Source organism: Phasianus colchicus, chromosome Z (genome assembly GCF_987193195.1).
Source record: "Phasianus colchicus chromosome Z, bPhaCol1.hap1.1, whole genome shotgun sequence".
Taxonomy (NCBI): domain Eukaryota; kingdom Metazoa; phylum Chordata; class Aves; order Galliformes; family Phasianidae; genus Phasianus; species Phasianus colchicus.
Window position 1 is genome coordinate 68045309 of NC_143476.1, and position 26321 is coordinate 68071629.

The 26321-nt window shown below is 41.1% G+C and overlaps 1 protein-coding gene across 1 annotated transcript; it reads left to right on the forward strand.

Moving 5' to 3' along the window:
- Nucleotides 1-1115: 1115 nt before the first annotated feature.
- ANKDD1B (ankyrin repeat and death domain containing 1B) lies at nucleotides 1116-26092 on the forward strand. Its single transcript, XM_031609314.2, has 15 exons — nucleotides 1116-1542; nucleotides 5117-5220; nucleotides 7135-7233; nucleotides 9568-9666; nucleotides 9759-9863; nucleotides 11472-11570; nucleotides 12511-12609; nucleotides 13904-14002; nucleotides 14910-15008; nucleotides 16408-16506; nucleotides 19372-19470; nucleotides 20333-20428; nucleotides 24575-24773; nucleotides 25109-25240; nucleotides 25560-26092. Exons 1-15 carry the CDS (start codon nucleotides 1263-1265, stop codon nucleotides 25616-25618), a joined length of 1767 nt encoding a protein of 588 aa, XP_031465174.2. The 5' UTR covers nucleotides 1116-1262; the 3' UTR covers nucleotides 25619-26092.
- Nucleotides 26093-26321: the final 229 nt, after the last annotated feature.

Here is a 26321-nt window from a genome sequence, read left to right on the forward strand (position 1 = left end):
TGAGTTTGTACTGTTCTCAGCTCACGGGGCAGAGGAGTCTGTGTGGGCAAGTAAAAGAAATGTTCCAGTAGTTCCTTGCTCTGCACTTTTTAATGGATTCTGTGTTTTCAGATTCTGCATCAGCCTTTTCTGCAGGTTGCTGGGGCCATTTGAAAGTCAGTATGGTAGGAAGTGGTTAGAGAATGTGGTGAACTTACTATCTGCAGAGTTTGGGTGCATAACGTATAGCTGTACTGGGAAAGTTAGTTAAGAGAGCTGAGGGATACGCTGTGAAATGAGATTGTCTGATCATAATTAGTGCGTGGAACTAACAGCCGTTTACAGGCTCTTATCTAAAATCATGATCCTAATAGTTTAAACACTTCTGCTATAACTTGCGTTTCTTCCTTTGTGACCAGTTGTATGTGCTGAATCTAGTAATTATAAAATTGTTTGTTGCCTCATTTTGGAAAAAAGAGGATTAATGTTGCAAGCTGTGAGGCTGTATTACCTACCCAGTCACTGCACAGAAATAAACCTCTTCCTCTTAAGAAGTTTCACTGGAATGTTTGACTCACAGGAAGAAACTGGGAGTGTTTAATGGACAAAATAGTTCGAGTCTTTCAGATCAAATTTGCCATCAACACATACAGTGTTAATAATCACGGATTGTTCAAGTTACAAAGAAAAAATCAGAGTGAAAGAACTCAATGTCTTCAATTGTGTAAGTCTGACTAGTGATAACTCTGCATTCTTTGAGCTACTTTATTAATTTTAAAATAATGTTAGGAATGCCAGCTACTGCTTTTAAAGCAAAATTTGACCCAATCGCTTTAAAAGGCAGCAATTTTTATGCCCTATCACAGGCAGTGACTGTCTGCATGAAATGAAATAATCTGTGCTGTGCTGGTGCAAGTAAACAAAAGTAACTGTGGATCTGGAAATCAAGATTAATGAGAGTTTCCTAATTTGACAGATCTCAATATGGTGATCCACTAAAACTGCCATATTGATGTATTGGTTTTGACTGGACTTGGACAAAAAACATGTAAAAATGTTCTCTGAAAACAAACCCAAAGTCTTGTGACTGGATTAATTCCAATGGCCTCTGTTTCTGTACCACATGCTCCTGTTTCTGTCCAAATTAGGCCATTTCTGTCTCTTACATCCCAAGAGCATGCCGTGCTTGCAGGGCACTCTCCTAACCGGTGATGATCTAAAACGGAATAATTCCAAGAGCAACTTCTCCCCAAGTGGCCTTCAGCCTGCAGAAGGCTTGGCTGATGGGGCTGAGTGACGGTGCGCTGCTGCGGGCAGTGGTGGAGCCCATGGCCTGGCTGGGTGTGTTTAAGTCAACTTCAATCCCTGGGAACCGGTTTTTCTGTGCAGCAAGGAAACACACCCCAGGCAAAACAAGGGCACCTCCCTCTGCACGGCTGCATGGGGCCCCTTCCTGCAGGTGGGGAGAAAAGGAGCTGACAGCCACAATGAAGGGATTGAGCCACCTGTTTCGTGTCAGGGAGGACACAATGCATGGAGATTCAGCAGCCAACCACAACAGCTGTGAGTGTGTGGGGAGTAATGCTAGGTCTAGCTTTCACTCAGCAGCCCAGTGTATCCTGTAGGGAAATTTGGAGCTGTAGATGTGAGAGCAAGATTTGGGGTTTGATGCATCTGTCTTCCAAGAGGCTGGCCTGCCTGGCACTCTGCTTTAAGTGCACCCCTGCAGTTGTCTGAATGGGTTCACTGGGGTTAGCCACATGCTTGAGCTCAGGCACATGGAAAGTTTCACAACCAAGTCACGCTTCTGTGCTGGAGGGGGGCACGCAGCACTTGCAGGAAGTTCTGGTCTCATTGCAAGCAGTGGTGTGACTCACTCTGATGGCAGACTTAAGACTGCAAACTGGTCTCTTACAGATCAGTCTGCTATGGCGTGGGCTGCAGATAGTGAAAACAGGTTATTTGTGGAAACTGAACAGTAATTATTAAGCCGTACTGTGACCGTGTCCTGTGATTTCAATGTGATAATCACTGAAATATGTTCTGGGCCATGCTTTTGCCAGTCTTGCAAAAAGGGTAGGTAAAGATAAGCAATGAATGAAATATCGCTGTAGGATGCAGTAGGCAGTCTTCTCATGACTTCTTTGAAATTGAAAAAGAAGTTGTTTTTTCAAAACATTCTTGTGACTTTACAAAACCTCTATGCTAGTCATTTTGTTTATGATAACAAACAATAAAATGTAAGTAGGTTATGGAAAGAGAAAATGTTACCATGCCAGTAAGTATAATTATTTTTTAGGAACGGTAGAATGAAAATACTTCAAATGTATTTGTTGATATTTTTGTATTTCCTGTAAAATTTCTCAGCCAATTCAGATTTCTATTTTTTCCGTGTTCTTTTCAGGATACTGACAGATTCATATTGTGGATATTACAAAAGAAATTTCAAAGTAGGGGAAAACATGGAAAGATTTAGTGTTTAGACTAAATCTTTCTAAGAGCACTGATACCACTGGTTCACTTTCTGACTTCAGTTGATATCCTTTGTTGTTCTACTACTCTTAAATGGATCAAAGCCCCTTACAGTAAAATAAGACTTGAATGTGAAGAAATTAAAATTGAAAGTGTTTCAAAATTTGACTTTCTTAAGGGGGACTTCCTGTTTTCTGGTCAATGAGGCAGTTCACATTTTCTACATCTTTTTACTTACTAGTCCTTCTAAAAGAGGGGACAGACTGGGATATTCAGCACATTAAACTGCAATTGCATTACAGTTAGACTAAATTCTAATATATATTCTGTCCCTATGAAGGAAGTCAGCTGACAAAATTAGTATTTTTGGTTAGCTCAAAAATAAAAGTGAAAATAAAGTGTAACTATTTTCATGAAAACCACAGGGCATTCAGTCAAACAGCTTGGGAGAAGCCAAGGAAATGACCCCTCAGAAAAGATTGAAGGCTGCAGATGGCTGCTAGTGCTTGAAAATCAAGTGAGGGTAATAATGCAAGGACTGCCAAATTCTGGATGCTGCAGCTTAAGAAGAAATCTTCCATAAATCTATGGTCTGAGAGCTCTCTGCTCTTGTAATTTCATGCATGAAAATAAATCATTGTGCACAAACAGTAGAAGACTGTGCATAAAGTGAGCACAGTAGTGCACTTAAACTGCTGCTATTCCTAAATCCCAAATTAGGATGTATTGAGAGGGGCTGTTAAGAAACACCATGTCCTGAGCAAACAAAAAGTCTCATTTTAAAAACGTGCATCCAGTTCATGACTTCCAAACAGAAGAGGAGAGATCGCTAATTGATCTTTTCTAAAACAAAACTCTTCTTACTGCACCAATGCAGTAACAAAGCACTGCTTTTTCTTGTTTCCTGAAGGCAGTAAACTGCTAGGATTTTTCCTGAATGCGCTAGAATGCAACAGTGCTCATCTTTGCATCTACATGTTTTACATCTTCATTGAAGTGTTCACCAGCAGCCAATGGGAATGAATGCGGCCAAACTAATTGCATCTATCTGGTGCCCAAAGTCTTGTTTCCATGCTTGCTTTGAACAAGATATCCTGCAACCATTGGTTTATCGTGGTTGGAGTCAAAACAATGGAAATAATTCTTTCTGGATGTACAGTATAAAAACTATGAGTGAGGCATTTATTCTCATCTATTCCCTTTGGGTCTGTTCTGTTAGCCACTGTTAGAGACAGAATGTTGGAGCAAAGGGACCTTTGCCCTGGCTGGGCAAAATTTTGTAATAAAGTGCTGTTATTCAATATGAAAGTTGGCTATTTCTTTGAAATCTAAGCTAAGGTCTATAGAAACATTACTATTTAACTATTCTAGTCCAGTGGTGCATTTCTGTGACTGCTTTCTCATTTTGTAAAAGAAAATCTGTCCTGTGATTACAAGAGAGTCTGGGAGGATGCTTCTGCTGTGTGAGGTACTTGCATAATGTCAGATCATAGGAAAGCTGGAAAGAGTTTTGGAACCATCCAGTTTAATTTCTAGTTGTTTGAACAATATCGCTGTGCTTATTCCACTGAGATTATAATCGTTGATAATGTATAGGATTCAATTAAGTGAATGTCACACCAATTTTCTGTGGTTTTCTCCAGTCATACAGCCACGAGCTATATCTCATTAGATGTTAATAAATTTAGATGAGAGACCCCAAGGAACTAATCGCTGCTGCAATTTCTAGTTCATCAGAGAATGCTGCTTTCTTTGTTGGTATCATTAGACAAGTGGCCTTCCAGCTTTCAGGCCAAAATATTCTAGATATCCAAATGATTAACTTCTTGAGTGTGATATGCTACTAAATTAAGAATATCTTATTGCATTTGATACCCTCATTTCTCCCAAGCATGAATTAAGGCAGAAATGTGCTGGTGGAGAAATACTCTGACCTCTCAGTTAGCTTAACTGGTTGTCAGGCTCTGGAATTTTATTTTCCAACTAAAAATTAAATGTTTTGTTACAGTGGTCCAAATGTATGCTGCATCTACTTTAGTCAACCAAATAGATGTTCATTTTTTTCATTAAGGCATTAAAGCCAGGTCCTGGCTTAACAGTAAATTCCTCACTGTGATAAAGTTTTGAGTTCAAGTTCAATCTTCTTTTTCACTCTCTCTTTTTTTTTTTTTTTTTTTTTTTTTTTGTCCTCTAAACCACTTGTTCCCAGTTGAGGCATGTCATTTTGTCATTGCTATACATTTTTATGTATTTTGGTGGTATGCTTTGTTGTAAAATAGTGATTTTTCCAAGAACAGTACCTAAGTGCTGCAGCTCATACTGTTCACTGTTGGGCTTACAAAAGGCCTTGAGACCCATTTAGATGACAGGAACTTCACAAATGAACCTCATGTTCCTGTGAGCAGAGTAAATAATAATAGCCTGTGATGTGAAAAGCCCACTTCTGTCCGCACTTAAAAGTTGAGAAACGTCAGCCAGGTATCTCTAGAAGGAAAAAGTGCAGTCCTGAAATGTTTCTATGATGAGAAAAAAAGTGATTCACAGAATTTGTGAAATCAGGACAAGTACCAGAAGATAAGAATAATATCTATCCCTTGAATTTGGTATGGCTATTCTTTTTATAATACATATATATATTTTTTTGCATGTGCCATGCCTTTCACAGTATTGCCAGATGAGAGAGAATTTCAACACGCAGCTAAAATGAACAATTTGGAAACCATGGAAAAGCTGTTTAAGAAGAATCTTAATATAAACGCTGTGGATACTGTGAGTACAGTATGTCAGTAATGTGATGCCTGTGGGGGTGCATGGTGGAAGCCCAGGGTGCTGGTGAACAAGTCCCCTTCTTGGTTGTGGTTGAGCAGTGTTCCACATGTCCACTACGGGCTGAAGAGTTTCACACAGCAAAACTCTCAAGTCTTTTAATTTAAGGACTTCTGAATAGCAGTCACTGCTCTAATATGGACTGCCGTCCTGTGTAATTAATTCCTTGAGTTCTCCATCTTCCAGAGTATGAAGACATAACCCCACAGTCACTCTGAGAACGAATTTGTGCTGTCAGCACCACAGACTTCAAATGGTGGCGTGAAGCATTATTGCTCAGTGAACCACAGAAGCTTCTGCTTGCAGGTTGAGATCAGAATTCAAATTTGCCGTAAATAGACAAAAATATATTTCTTACACTGACAGAATCTAAGGACATGAAGTTCACAGTGATAAAAATAAAGTGTTATGCATCAGAGGTAATTGAACAGCAGTGATATTTATCTCAATATTTATCTGGGAGTTGCGGAGAACTGGAAGCTCTCTGTAGCTGTCTACAAGTCCTCTGCCCATGAATGTCCTCACTTTACTAACTCATGGAAGCAAAAACCCTGCTTGCCCACGCTCACAAGCATTTTTCCCCACTGGGGAATTGAGAAGAATATAGAGCTGTATTCCTAGTTTTCTTTGTGAAAGAGACGGAGACAAAGACTTCTTTGGGGTAAGCTTCTTCAGAAGAATGACAACGTTCCCGTCCATTACATACTTCTATAAATACATAAGCAGAACCCAGCTACTCCTTTTTGCTTTCTAGAATTCAGGAAATTGAACTAAATACTGTTCCAGTCCAGTACTCTGAATCTTCACTTTCGTTCTTAAGTCTATAGTATGAGATTTACTAGCAGAGTTGCTTGGCTGTTGTGCATTGACTGATGCTCCTACTAGGGACTTAGTTTATGCTGGCAAAGCAGTTCTTATATTTCTGTTGATTTTTTTCCACTCCCTGTACTTCCAAGCCAAATAAGCAAGTCTGCTAAAAGCCAAGTTCTGCTGATAAAACTATTTCTGTGTAAGAAGCTTTTCCTGGCACAAATCCCACCTGTTTGTCTTTAACTTGTGTAGCTGTGGGTGAAGAGCTGTACATGAAACAGCTGATCTGCATAGAACAAATCCAAACTGACTTTTAAAATTAATTGGTTAAGTCACATATGGAAACTCTAAGTGAATTACGTTAAACCCAATTATGGTCACTGTAATTAAAGGGAAATTCTTTCCACTGAGGTTTAATTCATTTTAACCAATCCCTTTTCAGTTCACACTGTCAGTTACTGTAATGAAAAATTGTTTCTGATAAGCCTTGCAGTGATTCATCTATTAAAAATTACTCACTGTTTGCAAGGTGGGAGACTTTATTTGCATAAGTAATGTCTCATTCTGTGAAGGTGACTCAATACCGAGAGGGGGAGGAATCCTGTCATGTGTTGCAGGCATACAGAATAAAGCAAGGAAAATATGAAACGTGGAGATAATTGTGTGAATCCAGACCTCAAATCTTCATATTGAATTGTGTAATAAAGATGTTTCAGGCATTGCATATATTTCCTCCAGGCAGCGTGTGATTACTTAGCCCCAGTCTGACAGTGCATTTCAGAGAAGGGGTTGTGTTGCCAAATACAGTAACTTTGGTAAATAAACCATTCTGGTTCTCTGTGAAATTTTTATCATCAATGTGTAAATGATCCCCAAAGGAACAAAAATACCAAGACCAATGTAGATCACGCTGCAGGGGGAGCTATGCAAATGTGTATTTATGCTAACCACTATAATTATTTATAATCAAATAATTCAGAAATCCCGATATTTGCAATAAAAAGAACACTGTTATGGATCTGATAGCCAAAGCTTTGCTTATTGCAGATGAAGCGCACTGCACTGCATTTTGCTGTTGCAGGAAGTCACACGTCTGCAGTGGATTTTCTGCTCCATCACAAAGCTAGAGTTGATATGGCAGATCAGGTAAGTTCTCCTGTGTCTGTGGCAGCTTCATATTCAATCACACTTGCATAAGATTAATTTAATAGCCAACTGTATATCAAAACAAACTCTGAAAATAAAAATTAGATCTGGGTATCAGTGGGATTCCAGAGAATGACTGCTTGCAGTCCCTTCCTCCATTCTTCTGTGAGTGAGCAGCTTCATGCAGAACTGTCAGCTACTCTGCACCCTCCAGGACTTGAAGAGCTGAGTAATATATGGTTCAGCTTTTCCTTGGGCCCAATGGGGACTCATAGTGCAGAATTTGATTCAGATGTTAAAATCAAATGTATGGTATGTTCTTAATAATCAGACTGTGCAAGCTAGAAGCTTTCCAGTGAACTGTAATTTGTTTCCAGAGAACTTATTTGTTCAGTTATTTACTTACCTGTCCTTATATTTCATCCTGAGTAATGAAATCAGATGAGTCATTCACCTTCTTTTTTTTTCCTGCTTGCCTCTCTCTCCTTACCCTGCACATGCTGCAGTGTTTACACTGTGAGAAAGAAAAATTCCAGGCTGGAAGAGTGGGCAGAAGGGAGAAAGTTTCCTTGTTACTCTGTGTTGGAATGGAAACAAGATATGAGAAACAAGATGTGAGAGACTGTGCCAGCATCTGTTTTGGCGTTTGTTCTGCTGAGCAGGAAAGCCTCCTACTGTCCGTCTCTGTTCCAGTAGCTCGGCTTCATGGCCTTGTGCTGCCCAGCCAGTGAATACTCACATACAGAACGAAGGCACTGCTTCTCTGCGGAAAACTGTTTTTCAGTGACTCTCTCCTATGTTTGCTGAGGCAGTAAGATGCTTCACAGTGTAATTATAGGTCTCTTACTGTCTCATAGGCTGCACTGAAGCCAATTAAGACAGTATGTATTTTATCTGACAGTGATTCATGAACTCTTTGGCAACCGATTTGATATTGCAGTGGGAGAATTAGAGCAAACATACTGTGACTTTAGTTCTTACTCCATTTTAGTTTCTGACTTCTTTTTATACTAATGCAGGATTGTAAACATTCTTAACATAATACAGAAAGTAAGCTGATAAAAAACATGCAGTAGTGGTTTTACCAGTATTCTCTTCCACCAGCAGTACACGTTCTGCTATCCAGCTACTCTGACTTGGAATTTCTGAAGGCCAGTCTTGCTAGTGCAGGCTGAAGCAAAGAAGGCATTCAGTACCTCAGCCTTTTCACTGTTCTCTGTCTCAGCAAAACTGCCATTTCCCTAGTCTTCCTTTTGTCACTGAGTTACTTCTGGAAAACCTTTTTGTTGCCCTTGACATCCCTGGCCAGATTCAATTCCAATTAAATACACAAGTGCCAAAGCAAGATTCATGACAGCAGCATTTTTTTTCTATAATAATCTTAGATAAGTTAATGTATTTCTGTTGTTTTTACATAGTAGATTAAGCGTAGGCATGATGCCTCTGACGTTCTACAGGATCTTGGTAGACCTCTTGAAAGACACCTATGGATAAGGCTTGGATTACAGATAAAAGTCAACCTACTGATTCCTCATTTACGGGCGAGAAACTGGGAAAAGATTACAGCTGTGAAAGAATTGTCTTGCTCCTTTTTGCCGCCTTCAGGTTCCTCTGACTCCATCTAAGGATTCAGGTGCTTCTAAGCTAGATTTTGAATGTCTTCTGAGTTTTGTGCTTACACTCAGCATGTGACAGAACGAGCTATGATTTATGATCCTGCACCTGGATGCAGAATACACAGAAACAGGGAGAGAAGTGGAAACACTGAAGAGTAGAACTATGACCAAGATGGGAGACAAAAATGATTCACTGGCTGAAAGATGCTTTGCTCTTTTTCTTTTGGCTCTAAGTCATTAATGACAGGAAGAGTTGTTTGCTTGTTTGGTTGGCTGTTTTTCTGAAAGAGAAGAATTCTTAAGAGTAATTTGAAAGAAGAACTAACTGGAAAATCACAGTGACTCACGGAAATGCTCTTCTTATGTATTATTGCCTGAAATGTCATCTACTGCACCAGAGCTAACTACTTCAGGTCATTAGTCAGTTTTTGGAGAGAAACTTTTCAGGAATTACTTCATTTCACAACAGGATTAATCCTTCCCAGGAGATGCCAGATCTTCTGCCAAGGAGAGAGACAGCCCGAACTTTTAATGTAATTTAAGTGAGGTGAATTCCAATCACACTGTCAGGTGGTAGTGCTGATCTTCTAGAGCCTGTGGAGCAAAACCAACTCATACACTATATTAATCAAAAAGATTAAAATAAATTTGACAGAAGGGATTTTGTTTGGTAATTTCTGCCTTTTTAATTTGTTTTTCTTTATTTATTTTTTAAAAGCATGGGCTGACAGTGATCCATCTTGCAGCTTGGACTGGAAATCTAGATATAATGAGGAAATTAATTAAAGCTGGTGCTGATCAAAGAGCTAAGAATGAGGTGTGTTGATGACAGGTTTTTACCAACTCTAATTATCTTGATGGTGGGTAATGATCAAACCTGCACTTACAGAGATGCTTGTGGTTTTTCAGGAAGAAATGAATGCACTGCACTTTGCAGCACAGAACAACAGTGTTAAAATAATTGATTATTTTCTCCAAGATCTTCATCTGACTGACTTGAACAAGCCTGATGGGGTACAGTATGCGCTTTTCTGTTTTCTTTAATGTCATGAGGAAACTGTTGTGGGCAAAGCAGTCTCAACTCTGACTTTTCAATGAATTTAAATTTATTGCAACTTATATGAAAGTTTTCATTACTAGTTTGGGTACTGAGAAATAAATAAGACAAACGGCCAGACAAGCACATAGAGAAAGCACCTTTCCTCCTTGTTTGCCACCTTTCCTCCTTGTTTGCCACCTTTCCTCCTTGTTTGCCAGTCTCAGCTGAACTCCAGACACCTCTCCTCCCCTGCTCCTTTTCTTTCCCTGCATGTGACCTTCAGGCCCGTTAGTGAGCCAGTGGGAGACAGGTTGGAGTGGGTCTACAGAATTCTTCTTTATTGCTAATTCTGTTTTCTTCTCTTTTCCTCTTTTCTTGTCAGAGGCTCCTCCATGGGTTGCTTGGCACCTCACGCACTTCTCCCTCGTGGCCTCTCATGTCTGCTTTGTCCTCTCCTGTTTTCTCTGGTATCTCCCTATGCACTTTGCCTGTAGCAGTGTCTGCTATTGCTTTTGTACCTTGCAGAGGTACCATGAGCTCCTCTGATGGGTTCAGTACTAGCACATGGTTTTGCCCTGAAGAGCTTGCTGGAAGCTGTTGTGATCAGCATGAGGTTGTCACTGAACTCCTCCCACACAGCTCATCCCTGCCACCCTCCCACGCTGTGCCCCCTAAACCTGCCAGGTATGGCAGACGTGGGCATCTTTCACCAATGGAGAGCATGAGACCACGTACAGCCTTCTACAGAGCTGCACCAACTCTTCAGCAGGCCTTGTCCTCATCATGGTTTCCTATGCTTGTGTTTTTCTTTCCCGTTATCCTGGAATCTCACTTTGAGGACTTACTTAGCTAAGTAGGATATCTTATCCCCATGTAAGGAAAAAATATTCTCCTGGGATCTGCCACCAAAGGACCAAAGCTCCCCCCTCCTCTTTACTGAGCCTTGAGTTTTATTGACCAGATTGTACAAAGCTCTGAACTCTGTCTACACATGACAAGGCTGACATTAACAAGAGTTTGTTTAGCAAAACAAACCTCTGCGTTTTAGAATCTTAGAATTCTTTTCTATATTGAGGCTATTCCAGAAGCGTCCAGCATTTTCATGGAAATTTCATTTGCTTAGATATTTAATAGAGGCCATTCTTGTGGAGCGTTTGCGATTGGTCTCACCATCTGACCAGTGGCATTATTTTATGTCAGGGTAACTTTCCACAGTTGAGCTGTAAACAGCTGGAAAAGTTTTTGTTAATTTTAACAAAATTCAAAGTAATTCAGAATATTCTGAGCACACTTTATACCTCATTTGCTACCACTTCCAATCAGTTTTCAAATATTTTCTTCAGAATATGAAAGTTGTATTTTTTTTTTTTTACACTACATAATTTTTGCTTTTTAAAAAAACTCTTAACTTTTCATGCATGTACCTGTGATATAGAAATATTTCTTGTATATACCTACTTTTCTGTCATATGTAAGTGTTCACAGAGAGCAAAATGCATACATATATGCCATATATCTGGTAACTGGAAGGGGGCTATTTTTCTTTTCCGTAACAATGTATTCCTTTCCAAACTGTTTTCTAGAAAGGCAGAAAGCCATTTCTTCTGGCAGCAGAAAGAGGCCATGCTGACATGATAAATAATCTGATAGCTCTAAATCTGTTCTCAACTGAAAAAGATAAGGTAATGGTTTCTTTATTTGCTTGTGGGATATTTGTTTTGATATAGTTAACTACACAACTAAGCGATGTGAACAAGATGTGCCGTGGTGCTGATGGTGACATATATTGGACCAACAACCACACTACAGGTTGACGGTTTTTCAGTAATTAAGGAAGGAAATTGGAACTTCTGGCCTCGTTGCTGGGTGTCTTGTTCATATGCATCAGTAATTCCTGCAAGAAAGGCTGATGGAAGAAGGGAGGCAGTCTGGGCTGGAGGTGCCACTCTCTGCAATGGCAGATTATCTTCTCCAGTTCTTGCTGCTCTGCTCAGCTGCGCCAACATTAAAAGTCTTGGAATATTTCAGTAGATAAATAAGCTCTAATGATTCAGAAATGCCTGAATCTGACTGTATTTGCTTTTGACACTACAATTTAAGGTGACTTGGCTAACTTTCAAAATCTACCTCTAAACATCCTCACTCCTTACACCGTTATTTGTTGAATGAGCATGTTAGCATTTCTCTGCCTTTGTGACACTGCAAGGGTAAAAACATGGTGTGATCCCCATCCTTGTAGGAACCAGAGCCCAAAGTTTTCTTCTGATTCAGTCTTTAAGAGTTAGAAGTTTAGGTGACTTTTTTTCTTTCTTTCTCTCTCTTTCTTCTTCTTCTTCTTTTTTTTTTTTTTTTTTTGCTGGTAATACACTAGTTTTCAGAGCATGAGCAACCATCTAGACCAGAAAGGTCACAACTGCATGCAAGATGAAAGACTCCCTTCAGATTAGCAGCCTGGCTCTTGAAACATGCTATGGGTCTTCCACCTCCCACTTATAAGTAATAGAGAAGCGGGACAAATGGCTCTGTGTTTAAGTGCGTGCTGTTCTTAAAACAGTTTCAGTTCTTAAAACTTTCAGTTTATTCCGCATTTTAAAATATCTCCTTTGACATTTTAATTTCAAGGAGGGAAACACAGCCCTACATCTGGCAGCTAAAAATGGCCACAGTGAAGCTGTAGAGATTCTGCTCAAACACTGGGATGAGATAAATGACCTCAATCAGGTGAGGACATAAATTACTGAATGAGTTAAAGTTAGAGATTTGAAAAAAACAATTAAAATTAATGTTTTAAATGTATGATTTTTCCACTGAATGGACTTCATGAGTTCCACTCCTTCCCCAGTGTGGTTGAATCCTGTTTCACTGTCTCTACTCCATTAGATTCAGCTCTACTAACATCTCCTGTCCTCTGTTCCTCATACAATGAGTTTCTTGCTCTCTCTTTTTTTTTTTTTTTTTTTTTGTGTGTGTGTACCCTGTTTACTAGTAGAAGGAAATAGTCCAGGAGTAAAAGATACCCACTCCTCAGCATAGGGCTAAAGGCTTGTGGGCACAATAGCTCTATTTTATCCAGCTAGCTTTTTTTTTTTCTTTCTTTTTTCTTTTTTTTCCCCATCTATGCAGGGCTGAGGCACAGAAATGCTTTTGAAATGTGAAGCTTCTATGGTTCCAAGATTTGCCTAATAAAGGTGTTTCTTCTGCACACAAAGCTTGTGCTGCTTGGCCATGGCTAATGGAGCGAATGCCTTGCCACTCCATCTGGAGATCTTCCTTTCTTGCATAACCAAGTCTCTCTCATCCCACCATAAGCTATATATTAAGATACATTCATGTCTGCCAAAATGATGGTGGCAGGAGTTCAGGCAGGAAAAGAATCAGGAGTTGGTAATGCCTCTGTGAATTCTGAAGCACTAGGGTGGTTTTCAATAAACCTTCATGTGTTGTAGAAGTTCAGAAATGGGGATCAGATCCCTGTGCAGATCATTTACACAGGTATATTCTTTTTTTAGGGACTAGCTGTGGAGCACTGAAAGACTTCTCCACAGATAGAGGTGTGAAATAAACATGTAGCAGAAATATTTTTATTAAAAATGCTCCTTGTAGCTAAAGCTTGACTTGAGAATTGGTAGGAAATCATGGCATTAGATTGACATAAACTGGCACTTATGGTATACGTCAACATGATAGTGGTGTTGAGTGGCAGCAATTGCTTCCCAGCATCTTTGTTTCTGCGCCTGTAGGCTGTAATGTTCTCTGGAAATAAGCAGTTATTTGAACTGTACAATTTGCCTACATATACAGACTTAATTGTCACCCATCACTTAGTTGTTCATGTGTTACCATTTTATTGAGGTATTAGTTTTGGCGCACTCAGATTCTATTCTCTTCTGGCCATCTTCCCTTTTCTGTTGAGCTGGAAGACTGATCAAGATAATCTGTTTAGTGTCGTAACTTTATAATCTTTATAATCACATGGCATAATTTGGGATAGACATTTTTTTCTCGGTTGATCTAGAATGGAGAAACTCCGTTTTACTTGTCTGTTGAAAGAGGCAATGAAAAATGTGCCGAACTCCTACTGGAAGCAGGGAGCAACATCAATGTTTTAACTCACGTACGTATGCAGAATCCCTTCATCACACTGCTGCTGGCACAGCCTGAGCTGCGGGAAGGGCTTTATCTTCTCTCTTCTGTGTGTATTGACAGTCTCTTTGCTTTGATTATTTTTTAGGAAATGGTAAAAACTATAATCAAGTTGGGAATGGGGGTTATGTTAATTGAACAGAACTTGTTTAGAAGACGAGGCACAGACATGTTTGATAGAATTATATTTTAAGGCTTTTTTATTTATTGTCAACCCGATAGTAAAACATGTGGCTAGGAAATCTAACCAAGCTGGATAACTGAAAAGCCTCATTTTTGGCAGCTTATATTCATGAACTGATGACAAATCTGTTCCCCACATCTGTTTCCTGGACTCAGATGTGTTAAATGTCTTCATCTTGCCTTCTGCAAGAGTATGCAGGGATGCTTGTGATTCCACCAGAGTGAGAGCTTGTTTGTTATAGCAGAATTAAGGGAACATTTTCTTTCTTTTTTTTTTTTTTTTAATTAAATAACGATTTTAAATGTGTTAATGTGACTGTAGCTGCTTATTAAAGGACAGACTGAACAAACAGACTGGGAGATATGTTGTAGTCTGTGCCTCAGCAAAGCTGACAATGCTGAATTATCTGTTCGTCAACTGAAGAAAAAGGGACCATGGAGTACTGCTTTTTTTTCAGTGTGTTTGTTGCATTGCACTAACAATGGGAAGTTCCTTCACTATTCATTAAAATAGGTTGCTGATGGACCTCTTCATAATCTTCCATCACTTCATGAAATGGAAGTGTTTTATTTTGAGAGGAAAGAGGAATATAGTAACACAAATGAGAGTGAAAGACTTCTGGATTGACAGCTGTCTGTAGGATTTTTTTCTTTTTCCCAGCAACAGAAATGTAAATTTTTGTTGTGTCTTTCAGAACAACAGCAATGCATTGCAAGCTGCCATTCAGAATGGACATCAATCCTTGGTCACTTTTCTTATTGATAAGAACATTGACCTGGTCCCTAAACCTGAGGTGAGTGTATGACAACATGTTTGATGCTGATGTTCAGCATCCCCAGTCTTTCCTTGAGGATTCATACACCAAATGAGGCTGAGGGCTGAGTAGTTCCTTTGTTATTTTTACTGCACATGTTACTGATAGTATGGTTTGTGGACGCTGGTTACCCACAGGTATGGGCTAATCAAGGCAGCTTCCATTGCACGCACCCAGCACGTGTGCAGGCAGAGCAGCACAGTGCAGTGCAGAGGTAGTTGGGATGTACCGAGGACTGAGCAGTGTGGGAAGATGAGCAAAGTACTCTGCTTGGGCTGAGCTGTGGTAATGCAGGCATCTCTATGTGCCACCTCATCTCTCATATGGGTGCTCCCTACGTGGGACAGAGAGTTTACAGTTTATGTGATTTTGAATAAAGGTCAATATATACTTCATTGTTTTCAGACTCTGTGCTTGAAGCGTCTGCTGTCAAAATCTCTCTTAGGATTAAAAAGATACTAAAATCTTGATGCTCTTCAGATATTACAGATTCTGACATCTAAGATTTTCTGTGAAGAAGTTACTTTCTACTTCTGCAGTGCTGGATAAGAACAGGACCTGGTCTTTGTGACATATCAGCCACGATTGCTTGCATGTTGTATCATGCAGTTGTAATGATTTGTTGTAAATATCAGTCTGTGTTTGTGCTGGTTGTTTTGTTGGCTTTTTTTTGTAGCTGAAACAACTCATAGAACTGTAACCTGGGTTTTGGAAATATTTCCAGTGCAGCTCTATGTGAGGGCTTTATTTATTTCTCTCTAGCCCTAAAGAAATGGTTGTGGTTTATAAAGATGCTAATAAGCTGGCCTCTGGCACTGGCGTGGAATTACTTTTTAGCTGTATTTAATGAGAAACTGTTGAGTCACAGGCTCAACAAGAAGAGTGATCTTGCCAATCTAATGGTTGAATTGTGACTGGTGTTGGAACAGTGCCCCAGTTATTTGCACGAATAATCACTCAAATACAAGAACTTAATTTCTTTCTAGCTGTAATTTACTTCCTTCAAATGTTACAGCAAGTCAGGTTATTATGAAGAATAACTAAATGGCAGCACTGTAGTACAAAAGTTTATTTCTGGAAAGTAGATTCTGACTGCTGCTTGCTCAAATCAGAATTATTCCATCTCTGAAGGAACAGAGCAGGGGCAGTGGCACACCCTGGCACGGACGTACAAAGGGGTGCCTTGCTGTAAGCATGGTGCTCTCTGCTGTGAAGGCTGTGATCCCTGATACCCCAAGGTGTGCTGCCTGTACTCCTGGATCTCATCACCCCTGCACCCCCTTGGCAAGGGATAGACTCTAACAGGAACGTCTTTCTTCTTTGAGTGAACCTTTAATGAATGCACTGAGTATAACAACTTCTTGTTTTCCCTCCACAGCAGAAGAATTCCCCTCTCCATTTAGCAGTCATCAGTAATAATCTGCCAATAGTGAAAAAACTCTTGGAAGCGAATCATGATATAAACTTCTTAAATCGTGTAAGGAAAATGGGGATTTGTAACTATTTCAATGCTAAGTGGTGATTATGTGGATTTTGCTTGTTTCTTTTCTGCTTGTGAGCTAAAGGTATAAGAAAAAAAAAAAAAGGAAGAGACAGTTTCCTCCTTATATTTTTGTATGTGTACATATTGTTAGTCACAGGTACATGCTGTGCTAGGAATGTTTGCATCAAGCATGGACAGCAGAGTGTTAGATACTCCAAAATATCTGGATTAGTATATTGTCCAAGTGTTATGATTCATGCATAATAAATGACATAAATGTTCCAAAGTTGAATTCAGAGGTAAGTCCAGTGCAGAGTGTTAGTGACCTGAATGATCTTATTTTGCTTCCTGCATCCTCTCTATAACTGTCAATTGTATTTTTCTGAAGGTAAACACAGAAATTCGCCTCTGGCCAGCTTCTGGGCTCTCTTAATCTCCAGTTGTCCATCTGGGAATGAGTACAGTGCACACAAGCTTGATCTGTTATTTCAAGGCAGTTCTAGACTGTTCTAGCAAAGTCATTCTAGATTTGAGAGACTGTCCACCCTTTCTCATTAAGAAATAATGATATCTAACAAAGATTACTACATAGAAAGAAAAATTAGGGTTTTCTAATTGAAATTGGAGCACAGGTTTATTCCTTTGGACGTACATTGCTGTCTGAGTGTGCTTCATCTGGCTGGGATGCAGCTATCTATCTTCATAGCAGCCCACAGAGTGCTGTGTTTTGGATCTGTGGCCCAAACAGAGTTGATAACACAGTGGTGCTTCGGCTGCTGCCGAGCAGGGCCTGCACAGTGCCAAGCCCTTCTTTGCTCCCTCGGTGCTGTTTATAGCTCAGTTTTGCTTTGCCTCTATGGGAACTATGGGAAGAACAGAGGCCTTGAGCTTAATGTGATGTTTGGGACCAACTTGGCTGCTGTCCCAGCTCCACAAACCATCTCATGGAGAAAATCAGTAATCACACCTTTCATCCTTTTCTCTTCTGAAAGATGTTTTGAGGAGAGAGGGAAGATCAGCACCTTCTTCTCCTTCCTCTAGCCCTGATGCACAGGCAGGGCAGTGCCACAGCTTGGAAAGCGCTTGGCTGTGTGCAGGGGCTGCTCTGCAATAGCTAAAACATCGCTATGTCACCAAGGGTGATTTTCTCCTGAATGCAAAACAGGGCACCATGCCAGAAACTATTAGGTTATTATTATTATTACCCTGGTGTACTGATGGACAATCAGCTGAATATGAGCCAACAGTGTGCCCAGGTGGCCAAGAAGGCCAATGGCATCCTGGCTTGTATCAGGAATGGTGTGGTGAGCACGACTGCCCCTGTACTCGGTGCTGGTGAGCCCTCACCTTGAGTACTGTGTTCAGGTTTGGGCACCTCAGTACAGAAAGGACATTGAGGTGCTGGAGCAGGTCCAAAGAAGTTCAGTAAGGCTTGTGAAGGACTTGGAGAATGTGCCCTATGAGGAGAGACTGAAGGAACTGGGGCTGTTCAGTCTGGGGAAAAGGAGGCTGAAGGGAGACTTTATTGCTCTCTTCCAGTATCTGAAAGGTGCTTACAGCAGGAGTGGGTGACACTCACTGACTCTCACTGGTGACAGGTGACAGGACGAGGGGAAATGGCCTCAAATTATGCCAGGGTAAGTTTAGGCTGGATATCAGGAAACACTTCTTTACAGAAAGGGTTGTTAAGGACTGGAATAGGCTCCCCAGGGAGCCTGGATGTGTTTAAAAACCGTCTGGATGTGGTGCTCAGGGACATGATTTAGTAGAGGGTTGTTAGAGTTAGGGTAATATGGTTAGATCATGGTTGAACTTGATGATCTTTAAGGTCTTTTCCAACCTTGAATAACTCTATGATTCTATGATTAGGAAAATTAACTCAATCCCAGACAAAACCACAGCAGTCACAAAACCTTCAACTTAAAAGGTCACTGTATCATGTGGAACAAGCTGTCCAGCTCCACCAGACTTCCATAAGTGACAGCATATCTTCTTTGCTGCTATATTGTAGCAGTAGGCATCTGGAATATTTTCCCATCTGTGCAAACAGTAAAGAAAAGAGCAGGACAACATTTCTTCGTGAACAGGAAACAGATCACCAGGCTGCTGAGCTCCCCAGGGCACGTGCTCCTGGTTTCTTCATGGAGTTCAATAGAAGGATAAATAAACGAATTTGATTTAGGTGAATGCATCTGTATGAAGATGACAAAACCTTGATTACAGACGTGAAGATTAGACTAGAAGCTGAATGTTCATCTAGCTGTATTTTCTATATAAGGGCTTGGCCTTTATTTTAAAGTGTTTTGTTTTTTTTTAAAAAAAAAATTAATGTGCTTAAAGAATTATTGGACCCCCTTATGCAGCAGATGGACTTCTGTTCTACCTTTCACTCCAAATCACCAGAGTGTGGAAGAGCTGGCTAAGAAAGAAGCCCTGTCATGAACTGCAGCAGCATGTTTGTTTGAAAATCATTGATGCCAAGTTGTCTTTTCATGAACTTCAGCAGGGAGCGGTTACTTGAGAGGATAGTGTGGATATTGGTACTTGCATGTAACACTCAACACAAAAATCTTGTTTTAAGAGGGTAGAGCAAGAGCTCCTTATGCTATGGTGCATTAGTGGGGCATGATGGCAGCTTTTTCCTGAGCTGGAGTTCCTGTTTGTTTTTCCTGCAGGTATCCCAGATGCTTCCTTCTTTTTTCTGTCTGAAACAAAGCTAGCAGTTGTTCAAGAGTTACATTTTCATTCTGTTTGGTATTTTCCAGTTTTCTTGTTGTGAATCTTCTCTAGATTCAAATTGTGTGCATTTTTCTTCTACGTGGAGTTTGACTTGTATTTATTTGGTGTTTTTAATTGCAGAGGCAGGAAACTCCCCTACATCTGGCTGCTGATGTTGGCAATGTCGAGATGGTGGAAGTGCTGCTGAAGGCAGGCTGTGACCTCAAGATCATGGACAGGGTAGAGTACCTTCCTCATGCGTGCATGGGTTACATAGCTTTATTTTGTTTTATGACCTCCTTCCCAGAAACGCAGGAAGCACATGTTTCCAGTCATCCTACGTGGAATGAGAGCAGCCACATGCTCATTTGTACAAAGGAAGCTCACTTTTTATGCTGCCTTACCTGCAATTTGCAGGGATCTGGAATAGCTTTAGCAAAGAAGCTGCTTTTGAGTTCAGATATGATTAAAGTACTGACAAAATCTAGGTTTTTAGTCATTTAAAGAAGAATTTCCATGCACAAAACTGTCCTGGAGGAAAGCTTTATGAAACTTACGTTACCTTTTTTTTTTTTTTTTGCCTTTTTTTCTTTTTTTTTTGGTAGCCTGATGTGAAGCTTGGGACTGTGCTGACGGCATGTGCACCAGCACAAGGGGCCAGGGACACCTCATTCTGTGCACACATCCCAGGGAATGCAGCCCTAAGGAGCTCCTGCTGCCTCTGGTCTCCTCATGTATATTAGGGCTTTCTGTAGTAACTGGGCCGTTGAAACGTTTAATGATTTAATGGCAGAGCCTTCTAATGAAGGGGTTGGCTTCTCTGCAGTCTAACTTTCTGGAATGCCTAGCAAGAACATTGCCTGAGTGTTCATATCTGAGGTGTCTCCACTTGGTGCAGAGCCCTGAAGAGGGCTGATTATAGAGAGAAATGTGGAAAGCCATTGAGGTGCCTGTACGCCAAAGTGTTGATTGCTGAGGTGGGCTCAGATGGACTGGGATAAAAGCACAAAAAGAATGGGGTTCTGTCAACACAGCTCGTGTTTCTTCTGTTTTATCCTTGTATATATGAGGTGATGTGCTGATTCACTCTCTCTGCTTTCAGCATGGAAAAACTGCACTTGCCGTGGCTTCAAGGAGCAATTACGCCCTCATTGTAGATATGATCATTAAAGCAGAAAGGTATTATGCCATGAAACAGGTAAGAGACTTCACGGAAACACAGAATCATAGAATGGCATGGATTAACAGGGACCTTAAAGGTCATCCAGTTCAGTTTCCTGCATCATACTCTACACACAGAGAAAAAGGATGGAGAAACATTGTGACCCAAATTCAAACTAGGCTGTCGGCATCAGGCTGCAGTCCTCTGGTGCTGCAAAATCCGCAGCTGATGCACGGAGGAGCTCAGGCATCGCCTTCCATTTACTGAGAAGAGCTCAGCGCTGCAGTGGGAGCTCCCTCTTCTGTTCCTCCTGTGTTAATTGCTGAAATGAAGAAAGGGAACAGGAAAGAGGCAGGCAACGTAGGGAAGGGAGGACAGGGGTTATAATGACCTCAGGCTGTCTCTGTTTCTAAATTTATTTCCCACAATGTCATACTTACTGAGAAACAGGCTTAATGATGCTCCTCCCTATGGGGCTGAGAGTCAGCAGCAATGACATACCAATAACTGCTGCATTCACTGCTTCATTCATGCTGTCCCCTGGTGCTCTGCAGGAGGTGCCTGAGCTGGGAGAGCTGAACTTAGCATCTTTACAAAGACAGAGCGTTTGGGCTGGGCTGCTGTGGGCACCCATGCTGAAGACCTGCCTTGAAATTCAAACTCATCCCTAATAGGTCTTGAAAATTCAAGACTTGTTACATAGCAGTCTTAATTGGGACCATTCAGAATTCTGAAAAAGTTTGTTTATTTCATAGCTATGTCTATGCACCTGATAAAAGAGAGGTATGTCATAGGATGACCAATATTAATTTTGGAGGATATTAATCCATATCCTTAAATAATATAGTCTTGCTTTTTTTTTTTTTTTTTTTTTTTTTTTTTTTTTTTTTTGAGCCATAGGCTCACGTGAGCTCTCTGAGAATTAATTAAATTTTAATACAGTTTAAAATCCCCAAGTTGTCTCAAACACTGCCTGCAGGCTGGCCCTGGTGAGGCAGAAAAAGATGCCTGTTGTAAGAAGGAAAGTCTATTTATTTAAATCTGGGATGATAGAACTGGTGACAGGAATGCAGTGGAGCCGTGGATGTAGCTCAAGTTTCTGATCTGATCCCTCACTCCCACTGCTGATGTCTCACAAGTATGACTTGTCCCTGCCCTTGCTGCTTGGCACTGAAGCTCTACCACTGTGGATGAGGGCCTGTCCAAGCAGTGTGAGCAGCCACAGTCCTCCTGAGCACAGACTCATGGACTGGTGTTCTGTAACAGCCCAGGTGATCCTTAACGCTGCAGGGAACTGCGCTGGTAGATCACAGAGCTAGGTTAGTTAGAGTGACAAACACATCTGTGTTGTGCACACCTGATTTGTCAGTTCAGAGGGGCGGTCAGGTGTATTACTTTTTCTTTTGGCTTAAAGGGAATTTATAAGTGAGGTCACTTGCTGCACCCACCCCTTGGTTTTGTTTGCTGACCATCCTGAGTAGGAGATCAGATGTTAAAGCAGCAGTGTTTGTGCAAGAGCCCAACAATGCTGGGAAGTAGAAACGCGAGTGTTTGGTCTCATTACCCATAGCTAAGGGCATGGCGTTTGGGAAGCAGCTCAGAGGTTACAGTCATGGAAAATGAAATTGTTCTCTTAGTGTTACCAAATCACAGCGTTTCGAATCATTATAGCAGGAACTGCCTTTATATTACACTGAGCTGACTGGTCATCTGTGACAAAGCATTAGTTAAAAAATGGAATGCAACACTGCTGTGAGGAAGTGCACATGACTCAAAGGCGTGTGAAAGGCTCTCTTGTTCTCTCTGCTAGTCTTATCTATGGGCACAACCGTCCCTTCCCTGGTTTCAACCAGATTCCAGGGCTGCTTTTGCTGTCCCATACTGCCACTGCCTATGCACACAACTGTCAGCAAAGAGCAGCTGTGTTTTGTTTGTTTCTCTCTTCGTTTTGTTTAATTGTTGCTTTCTTTTCAAACCTTACAAGAGAAAAAGCACTGGAGAGAGCCTGGAGCCATCTATCAAGACCCCCAGGTCCTTCTCCACAGGGCTGCTCTCAAGGACTGCTCCTTCCAGTCTGTAGGGATGCCTGGGATTCCTCTGGCCCAAGTGCAAAACTCTGCACTTTGCCGTGTTGAACCTCACCAGGTTCCCCCGAGCCCACCTTTCTAGCCTCTCGAGGTCCCTCTGAATTGCATCCCTTCCTTCAACCATGTCAGCTGCACCACTCAGCTTGGCATTGTCAGCAAACCTGCTGAGGGTGCACTCAATTCCATCATCAATGTCATTGATAAAGATGTTAAAGAGCACCGGTCCCAAGAGAGACAGTAGGGGACGCCACTTGTTACCGGCCTCCACCTGGACATAGAGCCATTGATGACCACCCTGTGTCTGTTGCCTTTCAACCAGTTTCTTATCCATCGAGTGGTCCATCCATCAAATCCACATCCCTCCATTTGGAGATAAGGATGTGGTGGAGGACCATGTCAAAGGCCTTGCTCAAGTCCAGCTAAATGACATCTGTCGCCTTTCCCTTGTCCACCAGTGCCATCACTCTATCATAAAAGGCCACCAGATTGGTTAAGCATCACCTTCCCCTGGTGAAGCCGTGCTGGCTGTCTCGGATCACACGCCCTTTCCTCATGTGACCAAGCATGTCGTCCAGGAGGATCTGTTCCATGATCTTCCCAGGCACACAGCTGAGACTCACCAGCCTGTAGTTCCCCAGATCCTCCTTTTTCCCTTTCTTGTAAATGGGAGTGACGTGACCCTTCCTCCAGTCATCCGGGACCTCACCTGACAGCCACGACTTCTCAAATACGATGGAAAGCGGCTCGGCAACCACCTCAGCCAGCTCCTTCAGAACCCTGGGATGCATGCCATCCAGCCCCATAGACTTGTACACATTCATGTGTACTATTCTGTTGTAAACTTCACTCTGCAAGTGTCTGGAAGCACAAAACACAGTCTGCACCTGAAGAAATAGCATCAAACCCCCATGATGATGATTAGTTACTGAATTATGACTTTTTTGTTTTGTTTTGTTTTAACTGCAAGGCTCTCAGGGTAGAAAATAACCCCTTTTCATGAAATTCACCTGGAAATCATAGAATCATAGAATGGCCTGGGTTGAAAAGGACCACGATGCTCATCTAGTTTTAATCCCCCTGCTATGTGCAGGGTTGCTAACCACCAGACCAGGCTGCCCAGAGCACATCCAGCCTGGCCTTGAATGCCTCCAGGGATGGGGCATCCACAACCTCCTTGGGCAACCTGTTCCAGTGCATCAACACCCCCTGTGTGAAAAACTTCCTCCTAATATCCAACCTAAACCTTCCCTGTCTCAGTTTAAAACCATTTCCCCCTTGTCCTATCACTATTCTCCCTTGTAAACAATCATTTGCCTCTCCTGTTTATATTCTCCCTTCAAGTACTGGAAGGCCACAGTGAGGCTCAGAGCCCTCTCTTCTCCAAGCTAAACAAGTCCAGTTCCCTCAACCTTTCCTCACAGGAGAGGTACTCCAGCCCTCCATCAACTTAGTGGCCCTCCTCTGGACGTGCTCCAAGAGCTCTACATCCTTCCTGTGCTTAGAGCTCCAGACCTAATTTCAGGGCAAAATGCTAGTGGTTTGGTTGTATTTTTGGTCGGGGTACATTCAGATTCCATGTATGTTAGTACTCAAACACTATGGATGTGTGCTAATGCTAGTGTTTCATGCTGCCAACCAGTGACATGGTAGTGCCTGCACCAGTCAAACTGAGTGACAAGGCAGGGGCAGGAGCAGTCTGGGCAAGTGCTGTGTTGGTGGTGTACATCAAACAAAATGAGTAAGAGCTGTGGCTGTTCCAACATGTGGCTTCCAAAGTTGTCAGCCAAGGGACTCAAGTAATTCTTGCTTTTACCTGCTGTTGTGCAGTGTGTGTCTGAAGTAATTTTATTTTGCTCTTAATAACATGTAGCAATGAACACAGGAGGTCTTCATTTCTGGCATTTCTAGTATTAATACTAGAATAGCGTCACCCATGCTAAGCACCTTCCTAAGACCTTACTGCCAGCCAGCATTGCCCCTTTATCTGCACCGAGCCTTTCACCTGCTGGTAGTCACGTAAGGCTGTGCAGGACACAGTGTTCACTGCTAAGTTCTCACCTTCATCACAAAAAACGTCATTTGCTGTCGTTGTTAGGCACACCTAGATCATAGTGATGGTTGGTCAGACTCTGATTTGTCCTTCAAACAAGATCATAGTGCACAGACCAAGCAACTCCGTTCCTCCCTGTGGAATCTGGCATACAATCATTTTAAACCCCAGGAATGGAAAATACTGGCCCTGTTCTGGAAGTTCACAGATGAGCAGATTAAAGCTATTGAGGAACAATGGACAGGTAACAGCAACTAGTGGGATGGATAGACTTAAGTTATACAAACCATCTTAAAACATGTAGCTATTTTAAGATGTATTCATATTGGATTTATTTATTAAGCCTTAGGATATTTATTATTTATCATTATATTTATTATTATATTTATTATATAATATTATATATGTATTTATTATTCTTAACCTTTATGTCTCAGTCTTCATTTTGCTTCTAGATGGGAGAGGAAGTGAGAGTGAATGAGCAGGTTTAAAAGCCTCTTGGAACTGTAGAAGTGTAAAAAGCAGAAAACAGCACTTTTCCAGCAAGTCAAACAGACAATTGATTTGTGTATTCCATAGGGAAAAAAAGTTATAAAGAACACGGCCACAGAATGCTGCTGATCTGGTTACACGGTACTTTGCTGGCCCATGAGAATCCTGTCAAGCATATATTCAAAGACTTGGTGGAAGCAGGATTTCAGCATTTAGCTGGTAAGTTTTTTTGTGGTGTAGAGAGCATTTATGAAAGTGCCACGCAGTGCTAAGCTCCCAGCCTGTGCTGGGAAGATGCGACTGTGGTAGAGGCGGAGGACACTCCTCTCTGGGTATCTGCCCTTGCAAGGGGCTGGGGCTGGTCAAGGAAGAGAGTTTAAGCAAGACAAGTTTTCTGAAGGAAGAAAGAAATATATACACTTTGCTCTCCTTTTACAAACACCATTAAAATGTGATTGCCCATTCCTTCATTGAAATAAGTGCTGGCCATGTAAAATCTGAGCATGTCAAGCAAGTATTTTCTCATCTTTCTTTATAGAGAAGATCAGAACTGAAAGTAGCACTGACATGGAGTCCAGAAAATGTGAAATTTCATGAGTTCATTAATGGCATACGTGATGGAATTACATGCCAGATGGAGAGACTTTCATATACAAATATTTTCTCTAGAAATGAAAATGTATTTTGAAGCTGCATGGCTTTATTCAAGCTAGAATAACTTGCTCTCTTGAAATACTGGTTATTCTTTGCTATACAATGATCTAAAGTGAATGCCTAGGTGGTAATTTAGAACTATACTGTCAAGCAAGAGGTACCCTGTAATTTCCGCACCTGCCTTAACATTGTTACAATAATTCCTTATCAGAACTCCCCACTAAAGCTATTTCGTGTTCGACCTAAAATGTAAATGAGACATTTCTTGCTGAAATAAATTTAATAAGTGAAAATTGTGTGTATAAATCAACACTTCCCAAAATAGTTGGCACCTCACCTCACTTGGAATTCAGGTTTTTATAGTCTTGCTAGGATTACAGTTTTCCTAGCTGAGGAGACTTTCTTGTTTAGTTAGTGCTTAAACAAATGTTTCCTCTTCAGCATTCGATTAATATAGTAAAAATATACAAAAATAGCATCTAAAACCATCTGTAACTAACTACAGAATTTTGTCATGGCATAACCTTGTTTATACACTCAAAAAAGAATATTTGATAATACTTTAATATATATATTTTAACATTTTAAAACCATGTTTATGCCTTGAACCATATTTGGTGGTGTCTTGGATAATGTTTACAAGTTT

What these genes read in the sequence shown, in the direction of transcription:
- ANKDD1B (XM_031609314.2), top strand. Translation starts at nt 1,263, where the DNA reads ATGGGGCTGAGTGACGGTGCGCTGCTGCGGGCAGTGGTGGAGCCCATG. An exon ending in TCTCAACTGAAAAAGATAAG is followed by an intron (nt 11,571 to 12,510) that starts GTAATGGTTTCT and finishes TTTAATTTCAAG; the next exon opens with GAGGGAAACACAGCCCTACA. An exon ending in ACATCAATGTTTTAACTCAC is followed by an intron (nt 14,003 to 14,909) that starts GTACGTATGCAG and finishes TGTGTCTTTCAG; the next exon opens with AACAACAGCAATGCATTGCA.